Here is a 13,929-nt window from a genome sequence, read left to right as displayed (position 1 = left end):
TACGGCCAGAATCACTCTTGGAAGATGACTGGTCTGCCATTACGATGGATGGGCTGTGCTACAGCAGGAAATCTGCGCACAAATGAACAATGGTAAGACATCAGTAAGATATCAATTATTATTATTATTATTATTATTATTATTATTATTATTATTATTATTATTATTATTATTATTATTATTTTTGCAGGGAGACAGCGTATGCAAATTTAATTTCCCACTTTATATAAATCCAGCAAATAATAGGGAAGCCGCTGCCACAATGAAATCACCAAACGAAGAAATTTTCTTTCCCCTGTTTGGATATAAAATGGCTGCCCAGGAACAGGTATCCAGGGTCAGACAAAATGGCCGCCAAGAGTTGGGATTAAATTCCAAATACCCCAAGTCCACAAAAAACACAGACCTGCTTTCAATGTCTCTCCTTTTTTTTTTTTTTTTTTTATACTGAAGCCAGTGCAAAGCTTACCAAGCCAAGCACTCAGACAGGCCTCAGCAGCCGATGAAAAGGGCGCGCAGAAATGGCGGCAAATAACGGCTGCAGAAAGATGGCGGCACAGAAATTGGCGGGGAAGCGTCAGACACCACCCACGCCAAAGCAACAGCAGCGAAAATGCGAGCTCCGTCTTCCCCGGTGGCTGGGAGGAGCCGCGATAGCAAATAGAGCCGAAATAACCCTCGCAGCACGGCAGAGGATTTTCCGGCTTCCGCGGCTTCTCCGACCTCCAGCTGATCAGCGCTGAAGGGAGATTGACAGCGGAACGGGGCGGCGAGCGGTGGGAAGCAAGGCACTGGTCCCTGAAGCGTTACGATCTTCACGCCCCCCAGCTGATGAGCGCTGGGGCGGCGGCTATCAGGGGAGCGCGGCGGCGGCGTTTCCAGCCTAGGAAGACTGAAATGGCCCGCACGCACAGCGCTAGAAAGGAATGGGGGCTGAAATATCTTTTAACTCACGTTCCCTTGAAGTTCAAGAGACAACGGAGGCAGCCCTGTCTCTCAGACAGTGTTCAGGCTGAAAAGCCCCCTAGCAACAAACGATCTCCAATTCCGTCAGAAGTGAGAGACTCAGCGAAGCAACTGGTCAGAACCACTGAGTCGAATAAACTGGAAGGAAGGGAGGCCTGAGTAGGCGTGGCCAAGTTTATCCGACTCAGTGATTGGCCAGACGGGCTGGATCATCCCACTTCTGACCCACTCCGCATCCCAGTGGGAAAAATCTAGGTTTTTTTGGAAAGCAAATAGATCAGTAGAGCAGTATACTTTTGCAGCAGATATTAATAGTTCAATTCAAAATTTTAAAGTAGCCTTTTCATATTTTACATAGGTTTTGGATAGTATTCCATTTCAGACAAACAGGGACACTATGTTTAGTCAAACCGGATTAAGCTTCTCACTCCCTATCTGAAAGGATGCTTTTTTGACCAAACATAAATATTTGTAATCTTTATTTAGAGTTTTGTTTTGACACTTTGAAAAACAATTAAATTGTCTATATCTTTCTGTGCAAGCTGGCAAACTACAACTGAAATATTCTGTATTTTGGACTGACTTTGAAGATATTTTGGAAATACTGTTTTCTATAGAATTCAGCCATCATGAAATTTGTAGAAACAACTGAGCAATGATGTTTTATCAATTAAATGTCATTTTATTTTGTTCTCAGTTTATTTCAAGGATAAATTTAAAATGCTTCTTGTAATGATCAATGTCCTATCTGGAAAGACCAAATTTGTACCACCATAAATAATAAAATGTTAATAGTGATCCCTACCTATGACTTTTCTCCTCCAAGTATTTAAATTGGCCTTAGCTATTTTAAACAAAGCTCTTTCACTGAGCTCTTTAAAAAAGTCACAGAAAATTTGGTGTCTGTGATTTGAAAAGTAATCTTACACCCCCCCCATTTTTATTGTAATTGCTTTTATCTATTACTGAAGCTCCATTATTGAGGAATTGAGGAATTTATTGAAGCTTACTTTCAAGTCCTAATTATCATTTCTTTTTCAATTGTGTTTATACAAATCAGAATAGAGAAATACACAAGTGAACATTTAGAAATTTTCATCAAACAAATCAATATTCAATTGAATTCACTTGACACTGTAGTGTGGTTGATATCACAGAGAGACAAATGGTAGCATAAGGCGTTATTCACTACAATAACCAAGTAAGGAAAAACAAGTTATGTAATCTGACACTGTTTCTGATTTAAACTTGTTTTATTTACTTTTAAAATTATACACATTTCTTATGACCTTCTCTAATTTTTTGTCATGAAAAGAAAAATAAGAAAAACAGGCAAGACTTTAAAGTCAAAAATTATCTGACTTTTTTAAAAAACAATTATTTGTAAAATAAATTCACATGCATAGGGGGTTTTTTTGTATAGGTTTTTAAAAAATTGATTGAAATAATTTTTCCCCTCTATGGTAACAGAAAACAATAAGATGAATAAGTGTTTCTTCTTATGAACTACATTATTTTTTTAATTTGGCCTGAGCAAAATGTAAACAATAATTGAACTGTGTAAAAGAATTAATTATCACCACAAACCCTGTTTCCTCCATGATGCATCCACCCCAGGATTCTGTACAATCACACCCTTCTTAAACGATATAAACGAAAGAGAGAGAGGGAGGGAGGAGGTGGAAAAGAATAAAATTAGTTGCCAATATGTACAACAAAATACACAGTAGACAACAAATACAGTAAGTACAGTATTTTCACTCTTCACATCTTTGCATTTTGAATAATATATCTTATAAGCATAAAGGAATTCCACATTCACATCTGAAAGACTGCAATGAGTAAACTAATCTCTTCCCAACAAAGAAAAAGTTAAGACACTATAGATATGTGTGTGTGTGTGTGAATACATAGACATGCATGATTGATTAAGTGATTATGTACCATCAAATTATTTTTGACTTCTAGTGACTAAATAGATAAATTGTTTCCATGAGCATGCATGACCAAAAATGTTACATGGGCAGAGAAATCTAATTGCTTGAATTGACTTAAAAGATTCTTAGACAACAAAATAGTTAGCTCTATTTAGAGAATATAAAACTATACAAACATTTAGTTTGATACCAGGAGACTTAGCACGTACTTGGTTTTCTGGATGCCGGCTCCCACTGTATTCCTAGATTCTGAGCCAAGCTTTGGGACAATTCTTGTGCTATTGCCCAGGAAAGCCCATACTATTAGGAAAAAATATCAATCTCAATTAAATTAGGGTGAAAAAAAAAAGATAAATGCAGATTATTATAAATTTAACATAAAGCTTCCATCACAAAATGTTGTAGACATTTTTATCTTGTTTTCTTTTACTTTATTTTTAATGTTTCTGTTTGCAATTCTGGTCAGTGACCATAAATAAACATTATATTCTTTTGTATATAACTTAAGCTAGATACTAACATTTCTGTGGAAATATCTTACTAATTTAATCAGAGTTTATTTCTAAGTACATGCAACACTGATTCTGTTAGTATACAACAAATGCACGTTTTTCTAGAATTTAAACCATCATAAATGAACTTTGTCCTGAGAAGTGAGAAGAAATAGAATTAACTTGGAGAATAACCTCCCAGAATTGGCCTTCCCATACTGCTATTAGAAATAGGCTTACTCTGTGAAATAAGGATTTCACAGTATTTGAAGGATAGAAATAAGGATTTCAAGTATTTGAAGGATAGAAAGAGCAGATGAGGCATCAAATATAAACAGAAAAGTATAAATATAATAACCGAAAAGAAAGAAAACAAAAAAACAGGCCAACAAAGGACAATATAGTGGGGGGGGAAAGTATTTTATATTTATTTGTCCTAAAGATGCTTTTTTCAAAAGGCAACTGGACTTTGTTTTTTCCATGAAGATGTTTTGCTTCTCATCCAAGAACATCCTAGGAGAGAAAGTCCATTTGCCTTTTTAAAAAAGCACCTTTAGGACAGTCATGACCTGGATGACTGAGAATCTCCAAAGACATTATATTTATTTATTTACTGATGATCCATGACCTATTGGGTCATCTCAGAGATATGTTCTTATCTAAACCAATGAACAGAATGACCACAGGCAGGTAAAATGCATTGGAAGTGACTTCTGAATTCCTGCCAGCTTCCACTATGCTTCAATGTCTTTGCAACTTCGAATAGTTGCTGAATGAGTGGTCAATAATCAAGTACTTCTTATATACTCATGAGACTTTATGAATTGGATAAATAAATACATTTCTTCAAAACAGAACTATTACCTCATTTACTCCAACCCCTCTAGCCACCGAACAAATTCCTCCAAAATAGCTTAGGCTACTTCTTTTATAATGAAATGTCACATTCCTTCAGAAAAAGACAGATAAAAAAATAATATTAATATCATTATCTTCAAATGAAATAGAATATAAATTATGAGAACATGGGGTTCTTTTATTCAGTTTCTTTAATGTCACTGAAGCAGAATATTCTCAGATATATTGGATACTCATAGTAATTCTATGTCAAGTGACCTTGTGTTGTTTTTTATCTTGCCTTTACAATATTTATAAATAACTCAAGGTGATGAACATACCCAATATTCTTCCTTCCTCCCATTTTCCCCATAACAACAATCCTATGAGGTGAGTTGGGCTGAGAGAATAATTGGCCCCAAATCACCCAGCTAGTTTTTGTGCCCAAGGTGAGACTAGAACTCATAGTCTACTAGTTTCTAGGCCAGCACCTTAATGACTACACCAAACTGGCTAGGGTTAATTAATTTATTTCCAATTTTAGAAGATGTCATAGGAAGAAATAAATGAGTAAAAATGTAAAAGTGAGAGAATATAAGATATTTTCTGGGTAAGGAAAATATCTTACCCAGAAAAAGGTTTCCTAACTGAGATAACATTTTTCTGAATAAGATATATCCCTGTACTATATAGAAATAATTCTTGGACTCTGTGAAAAGCAGTTTTAATTTTGGCTCTAAAAGGATTTTGGCTAATCCTCGTAATTCATTGGGTGAGTCAAGAGGTGCTATATTTAATAACACCTGAGGATGAAATGACTACAGATCCTTAAGTCTCTTAAGAAGAACAGTGGACCAGACCATCTCGCCTCTTTTTACATACGAGAGGAGATGTACAGCATCAGCATGTTGCTTGATGAAGTTCTGTCGATATCGGGAAAAATCATGAAGCATCTGCCGTGGGTCTGAGTGGACATGAATACGATCTCTGTCTGACCAGGTTTCAACAGCAACTAGAACAACTCTGGTGTTTAGTTGCTCCTTGTAAATCTGTGGGGAGAGACAGGACAAGCACAGGAATGGAACACTGGGTCAAACATGCACAGTTAGCCAATCAATCAGTGGAAAGACAAACAGGGTAAAGTAGGAGAGAAACATTGGAATATAATTAGATAATATACTTCCCTAATAATCAATACTCCATTAAATTTACAGTAATGTCAATACTACAAAAGACTGCATAATTATCAGTACATGAGTATGTAATATTTACTATATAGTTTGTGGCAGGAAATCATAAAAACAGTTGAGAATGGACAGACCTCATGATTGTGAGATTTTGTTTTTGTTTTAATTATAAGAACATACACTTCAAATTTAATAATTCTGAATCTGGGTGCCTGAAGTGAGCAGAACAACAACAATTCGTTATTACAGCAAACATCTTTAACTGAAAGCTCAGAACTCTTGTTTTTTTCTGCTTGAATTCATGAATACCTCTTCAATAAAATCACTCATTCTTCAAACTGTATCTCTAGAAATCATAATCTTCATTAGGTAGGTAGGTAAGTATATCCTATGATCCAGTTGTGTATTTTGCACAACAAGGTAACATCACAGATACATTTTCTGTTTAAACAAATAACCCTTGGTTTCGTTTTTTTTCAAAGAATTGTTCCTATCTTCATTCTGTCAGGCTCATTTCATAACAGGACTAGAATGGGCACCATGGATGTTCACAAAATAATTCTATTTTTTTTATCTAGATAGTCTTTATCTGCACAAAAAACTGAAGTGTTTGTTACACTGGAAGAAAAATATCTAGCATTGTGAGACGGCTTATTCAATACACTGCATTTATCAAGCTCTAAAGAAAGCTTGTGTGGAAGTGGCATCTATAGCTGCCTGCACTGTAAGGCAGTTTTTCAAAGAGTTCATTGATAGGGTCTATTCTTGGCATTCTGTCTTTTCCTTTTTAAAGATTTATTTATTCATTTTCAGCACTGGCAGCTTTCAAGTGCAAGGTGCTACACAGGATAGCATTACAGGGGGCGAATCGCTGGCCCCCCACGGAGTGGGCTCGTAACTTGGGCGTCCTCCTGGATTCACGGCTGTCTTTAGAAGAGCACTTGACGGCCGTGACTGGGAGGATTTTTCATCAGGTTCGCCTGATTCTCCAGTTGCGTCCCTTTCTGGATCGGGACTCCCTACACACAGTCACTCATGCCCTCGTCACCTCCCGCCTGGACTATTGTAATGCTCTCTACATGGGGCTCCCCTTGAGGAGCACCCGGAGGCTCCAACTGGCGCAGAGTGTGGCCGCGTGGGTGGTTATGGGAGCAACATGGCGCTCCCGTGTGACACCTCTCCTGCGCGAGCTGCACTGGCTCCCGGTGGTCTTCTGGGTGTGCTTCAAGGTTTTGGTTACCACCTTTAGAGCACTCCATGGCTTAGGACCTGGTTATTTACGGGACCACCTACTACCACAAACAGCCTCCCACCGGCCGGTATGCTCTCATAGAGAGGGGCTCCTCCGGGTGCCATCAGCCAAGCAGTGTCGACTGGCGGCCCCCAGGAGAAGGGCCTTCTCTGTGGGGGCACCCACTATCTGGAACAAGCTCCCCCCAGAGATATGGAGGATCCCGGATCTGCGCACTTTCTGCCGTGCTCTTAAAACCCTCCTATTCCAGCAAGCCGGCCTGGCCTAATTTTTTCTCCCCTTTCTTTTAAATTTTTAAACTGAAATTTTAATTTGTTTTAAATTATTGGGATTTTAATTGTCTTGGGCTAAATTATTTAATTTGGTTTTAAATTGTTTCTAACTTATGTATTTCTGTATTTTATTCTGTGCCTGTTCACCGCACTGAGTCCTTCGGGAGTAGGGCGGTATACAAATTTAATAAAACAAAACAAACAAAACAAACAGGAAACTGTGATTCTATAACCTCCCAAAGGAAAGAATACCTTCTGTAAAACTCAAAGAAAATAATTTTAAAATAATAAAAGAAATCATGGATTTCTTTTCTCTGCATTCTCAGAGGACAGTGAATGTTTCTTTCTAGGATCAAGGGTTCGTTTCTTTTTAGTACATATGTGTGGACATCTCATTGAAGCTGTGATTACATCATATGCGTCAAGACATCACACAAATGATACAAATTGTGCAATTTATATCCACTACATGGTGACATCATGACTTAGGCAATGCCATTTGCCCCCCTTGCTACACTACAGTAAGGATTCTTTTCAAAGATTTTTTTGTAGTTCTACAAACTTTGGCTAATATAGAAATTGGGATTTAGACCCACAAGTCTGCAATTGATGTAAATCAGTTTTTGTTATTATAAAAAGAATTATGGGACAAATGGTTGCCTTTTCAGTTTATCATTCCCTATTGAATTGAATACAGTATTATTAATTTTATTGACTATGGCAATACTTACAGCATCCACGAGATTTACCACCGATTTCGCAAAGTTATTCGTATTACTATGGGATGACCGATGTTTTTTGAACTAGAAGAAAAATGTTAAGTCATAATCCAATCGAAACATTGATTATACTTCATTGCTTCCTGGCAAAGCCAAAAAAAGAAACAACCCCAGTAATATTTCTCTTTGAACATTTTTGCATTGTATTGATAAAGGTCAATTGCATAAACAATAGCATAAAACATGAATTTACAATAACATCCCCTTATAATTAAAATTATTGATTGCAAGCCTTCTGTGGCACATAACTCAATGCATCTTTTATTTCAAGTACAAAATGTTCTGTGAAGAAGACTGTACTTAGTTGTCTTAAATTTGCAATAATAGAAAGAAAACTAAATATCTGCTATCTTGCAGAAAGTTTACTATTAAAGTTTTATTCACAAAAATAAATAAACTCTTCTTATAAATGAAGCCTGTTAACATTAATTACTTATTATCAGCTTATTTATATATATAGTGCCTTTGGGTCAGTCTTGACTCCTTGACTATCTAAACTAGGAGTGTCAAACTCATGACAACATGTTGTCGTCACGTGACATATCACAACTTTTTCTCCTTTGCTAAAACCTGGGTAGCGTGGTCAGCGTGTCATGCATCCGGCAGCCCAGAAGTTTGACACCCCTGATCTAAACAATCCATGCAAAATCACTGGGACACAACAAATGAAAAAAATAGTTCCCCATCTGGAAATATATTTTATTAATCTTTGGACAAAAGGGTTAAAAAAAATCCAGAACAGATCTCTCCAAACATTGTACTCTCAGATTATAAATAAACATGATGAATTTCCAACATCATGTACAAATATCATTAAATTTCTGACCTCATAGAAAGACACTGGAGCAATCCTGACAGAATTTTTTTATCAGTACTATTATTACCATATTGCAGATGGAAATCTGAGGCTGAAAATGAGGTTTCTTGCCTACAATAATTGGCAAACAAAATAATCAGGCACTTCCTGATTTATATCTCAGTGTCAACTTAGATTACCTCAACTCAGTACTGCTTTAATACCAGCAGTTTTAGACATTTGAGAAGTAGCTATTAAGACAGGGAATCTCTGCTATATGCATTGGTTTCACATGAGGTATCACCCTGATTAACGGTAGGGCTGGCCTTTGCATGAAGAGTATAATTATTTTGAACTCCTGAAACCCTCATAGATATGGAGACAAGTCATGTAGGATAGGATAGAGCAGGCAGAGAATATGACTGTGGTCCTTCTAGCCCCCTCACATAATTTTAATTGCATGACAGATGTAATGTTGAACCAAGCCTTGATAAAGACAAATAAATGGACCAAAATGAATCAACTTTGTGGTCTTTCCTAGATGCGCTTCTGGAAATAGCATTGGATATGGAGGCATCAAATAATACAAGCCTGGCTGTTATGATACCCATAATGTAGTCTTATTTCAAGAATTTCCTGTTGCACATTCCTTAATTCTTTATTCAACCATTAAGTGTGTATGCATTTTTCACAATGAACTTTTATGAAAAAGAATAGAAATAACTAATAGAATCAACTTACCATTTTATAGTCATTAACAATCATGAGCTCCAAGTATTTCATTTCTTCAAAGATGCCACGCACTGCCTGTAAATTATAAAAAGAATAGATTTAAAAAAGAATAGGTTGCTATACTGTTTGTCGTGATAACTCGCACTGTGTTCTTAAGTCTGTTTTACCAAAGCCTAAGAACAAATTATATTGCATTAATTTAACTGGGGGATATCTAACTCAATCTTTTTTCAGTCTTTTTCAAAATGAAAAGAGGGGGAAAATTCTTTGGGGATACAAAAGTCAATTTTTGGGGTTTTTTTGTTTTTTACAACTTCTCGTTTTAATTATAAAAATTATATTTTTAAAAGGTTTTGCCACTGCTTCAGATGATAGGTTAAAATCAGTCCTGCCATGTTGTCGGGTGGGAATTTCATTAAGGCCAATGAGCATGACAAAGATACTTTCAAAAACCGAATTGCTATCAGATACCCCAGCAAGGGTTTTCAACTTTAGAAAAAAGTATAACCTCTCCCCGCCACCCATATGAAAGCTACTTCCTCTACGGGGGCAGGTAATGAATACCTATGAAGGATGAAGAATTCTCTGAATACTGACTAAATAGACTCAGTGGTCTGACTCAGTGAAACTTCATATGTTTTGTCATTACTGCACATGTATGTTCAAGAAGGGTCAACTTATATAATGTACAACTTACACAATGAGCACATGACAAAGACTGGGACAAGCACAGCTATCCCATATTGTTGTACCATACAGAATCTGATATAGTTTTGCATCTTTAGTGTTGTGTGAATCTTTTTCTGCTAATAGTTAATCAATTCACTTTTAAGTGAAGTTTTACATTGTCACAGGGTGTGATATCAAAGCATATGATGCAGTTAATTTCCTGAAACAAAACATAATTGAATCTAATCAGAAACAACCTGGGAATTCAGTGTATATGACTCTTGAGTTCTAGTCAAATAAAGATGAGATATATGATTAATAAATATTAATAAATAAATACGTAAATAACATCTTTTCAGGTTTGATATGACGATTTTCCATTTCTTTGTTGTTTGTATGTTTATAACTGTCCAATATCACAGTGTTTGAGTTTGTGTTAAATTCTGATTTGTTCCACTCTGAGCCATTCAGAGTCCATATTGCACAAAAGTTAACAAAATATATGCAATTTATTGGCTGTAGCCTTCCCAGGAGGGTTGGGAATATGATCAAGTTGTAAACTAATTAACTATCTTTCTTTCTTTCTTTCTTTCTTTCTTTCTTTCTTTCTTTCTTTCTTTCTTTCTTTCTTTCTTTCTCTCTTTCTTTCTTTCTTTCTTTCTTTCTTTCTTTTTCTTTTCTTTCTTTGCCATTGTACTTTGTGATACTGGGTCTCTTTTTCAAAATCACATATAGATTTTGGAATCTCTGACCAGAAGTACAGGTATCTTTATATTTGCAAATAAACTGAATATCACAAAATGCTACATAGGCACTCTTACTGATGGAAAGAAAGCCAAATTCTCTTGAACTTCTCACCAGTTGCAGAAATGGACTGTGCATAACAATTTATTTGCATTCATAAGAATTCAAACCATTCATTCTTTGAATGACAGTGTTTTCAGATTTGATTTTCAGTTAATAGATCATTGTTTCTAAATATTATTTTTCTTCAAAAAGGTTTATTTTTTGTTGATATTTAAATCCATGTCACACAAACAGCAGCATTTTATTACTTAGCTCAACTATTTCAATCACAAATTGGGGATCAAGATCCCCAGTCTTGAAAAATAATTAATTGTAGATGACTACATATAAAATTTATATTTCTATTAATAAAATTAATACTATTTAATCTTTAAAAACAGTTTTCATAAACATGTAATTATTTCTTGTAGCAGTCGACATTCTCCAACATAATTCATGGTACGGTACTTCCCACCTTCCATCTTTCCTATAGATTTCCTTTGCCCCTATTAAAGTGTATATAATTAAATACTGCTATAAACAATAAGAGGATCTCTTTTTTACTCAGTTGAGTAACTGAGTAATTTTATCTACTTACCTACTACCTACCTACCTATGTACCTGCTGTTTGTTCAATGATTTATATTTATGTCAGTTTCACCAATTTGCTGTTTGAAATGAAAAAAAATGTGAGGTGAAATAAATGATCTCCTGCAGTACAAATCACTTCAGCATGAAAGCTGAGGTCTAATACAGTACTACATTTCACATGTTTTCCCATGTCTTTTAAAAGCAAAGAGATCTTTTGATCTGATGCAGTATTACTGATGTCGTAACACTCACAGCCCTTCTTCTTCTTCTTAGCCACTGCAACTCAGACAGGAAGGACCAATCAGATGTGGAATCGGTATCTAGAGATTGATAGCAAAGAATTTTCTATTTTATCACATAGCATCTGTACCTTTATCTAATGAAACATATTGGCCCTTTCCCCTTATATTGGTAAAACTTTCCTTTGTTTTAGATCTGCTAATTTTAGCCAACATGTTCAAGTTACTTTAAACCCAGTTTAGCATTCAGTCCTCAACTGTATTCACCGAAATGAAAGTTCGTCTCCAAATGACTGAGTTGATAATGATGAGATGATAAACTATTATTCAAACTGTTCACAGTGTCAATCCTATCTCTGATTACTTCTGATAGTATTTGTTCTGCATATAATCAGCCTTCTAGAAAAAAACAAATTTAAAATGCTTCTCATTTCAAACATCCTGCATATTCCAGTGAAAGCAGTCACCAGCAACATGTAATATGATGATTATGGGTTGATAAATTAACTATTTCCTTTCTTGTAAAAAGAATTTCATTGTAAACATAGGGATTACTGTGAAAGTTGTATACAAATTACAGTTGCAATTTGGGAGCAATTGAGCAGCTGGCATTATCAAAGGAAAATATAAGGCCAGTTTTATATATACTGTACCCTAATAGATATGTTATTATTTGGAAAATGTGCTGTTTATAGTGTTCTTACAGAAAAAAATGGTGTCAGTCTTAATTATGAATTTTTAAGTCTCAGTTTGATATATGTGGAGTTTGCTCATTTTATTTCATTGTATAGAGGACAACTCACTCAGAGAGTTAATCTTCAATATCACATCATCGTATAAATTGGCCACACAATTTCAATGATATGGTGGAGTAAAGAGCTTTCTAATAATTATATTAGTCTAACTATAAGCTTGTCACAAAGAACTGTGTATCTAGAAAAGTGGCTGTTAGCAACAGTAATTACACTGATTATCTAATTCCACATGGAAACTGAGTATTTTCTGTTATATCACGACATACTACTATATAAATTTCTGTTAACTATACTAATAATTCCTCTGGTAGAAGTGCCATTTAAATTATTTAAAGATTTATGGAGTCTATATAGTTATAGTAACAAATCTTATTAAAGTACAGTTACATCGTACCAAGATCTTCCAACTGACTGAAGGCATTTGATCCAAATGTTCTCCGAATGACATGTGGTCTACCTGCACTGCTCTGAAGAAGAAAAAGAAAACAAATAGAATATTGTATTGGTGACATAAATTCAAGCATGATATTGTCATCTAGATGGATAGACAGACAGGTAAATAGATGGATGGTAGACAGAGACAGACAGATAGATAACATATAATGGATAAGCTGAACTGTTTCGGGCTTGTATTTTGAAACCTAAAATTCTTGGCTTATCCATAATGGGTGAGGGGTGAGTAAGTGTGTGTGTGTGTGTTCAATGTAATATCTTAAATATTAAATTAGAAGAGCCTTGGTGGTGCAGCGGACTAAGTGCTGTTATGTAGCACTTAGCAGCCAGCTGCCTGCAATTAGTGTGAGTTCAAATCTCACCAGGCTCAAGGTTGACTCAGCCTTCCATCCTTCCGAAGTAGATAAAATGAGGACCCAGATTGTGGGGGCAATAAGCTGACTTTGTATAAAAAAGAACACCGCTTGAGGGGGGTTGCAAAAGCCCTAATAAGCAGGTATATATAAAAGAATGAAGGCTATTGCTATAAGTGCATTGTAAGCTGCCCTGAGTCTTCGGAGAAGGGCAGCATATAAATTGAACTAATAATAAATAATAAATAAATAAATCTTTATGTATATAATACAGACCGCTAGAGAATTTAGCATGTGTATGTAGAAACCTGAAATGGTATTTTTGAATGACACAATTTGAACTGTGGAATATTTCTCTTTGGATGTTCACCAAGTATGCAACTGGACTGAACTCCTCTCCTACTAGTTAGCTATTATTTGGGTGGACCCTAACCATATTTTTGTTTGAGCTTTTGTTTGTTGTTTTTGGAGGGGTCCTCAGTCTTCTAATGCTTCTCCTGGTGCTATTTTACAAATATATAAAGTGGAATCTAAGTCAATTCCAATTGGAACTTAAAATTATAATTCCATGCCTTAAACTTAGTTTTCCATATTTAATTCTCTAACAATCAATAAATGAGAATATTTGTAGCTCAGGGTTGAAATGAGGGATCCTAGCTTGGTTGTTTTCTTAAAGACATTTCATTACCTGAACTACATAACATCATCAGTGCACTGATGATGTTACCTAGTTCAAATAATGAAACACCCCTTATCTCTAACAATCTATTAGCACTCAGTAACAAACAAAAAGCTATAATTGGCTGTTGAAGGAAAACATCTGAGAACCTTTGG

General features: G+C 35.5%; 1 protein-coding gene across 5 annotated transcripts in view; it reads right to left on the bottom strand.

Moving 5' to 3' along the window:
- ADAM23 (ADAM metallopeptidase domain 23) overlaps positions 1-13,929 on the bottom strand; it is an 85,545-nt gene that overhangs the window by 42,149 nt on the left and 29,467 nt on the right. For all 5 annotated transcript variants that reach the window (XM_034431639.3, XM_034431616.3, XM_034431626.3 and 2 more), the window contains 8 exons: positions 12,684-12,756; positions 11,548-11,615; positions 9,259-9,324; positions 7,674-7,745; positions 5,114-5,280; positions 4,259-4,343; positions 3,113-3,203; positions 2,554-2,605 (listed from right to left, as the gene is read on the bottom strand). In XM_034431639.3, coding sequence (XP_034287530.2) covers positions 2,554-2,605; positions 3,113-3,203; positions 4,259-4,343; positions 5,114-5,280; positions 7,674-7,745; positions 9,259-9,324; positions 11,548-11,615; positions 12,684-12,756 — 674 coding nt within the window. The remainder of the gene's footprint in view (positions 1-2,553; positions 2,606-3,112; positions 3,204-4,258; positions 4,344-5,113; positions 5,281-7,673; positions 7,746-9,258; positions 9,325-11,547; positions 11,616-12,683; positions 12,757-13,929) is intronic.

This window comes from Pantherophis guttatus, chromosome 1 (assembly GCF_059756535.1).
Source record: "Pantherophis guttatus breed Tessera chromosome 1, ASM5975653v1, whole genome shotgun sequence".
NCBI lineage: Eukaryota > Metazoa > Chordata > Lepidosauria > Squamata > Colubridae > Pantherophis > Pantherophis guttatus.
This window is presented reverse-complemented; position numbering and strand designations above follow the sequence as displayed.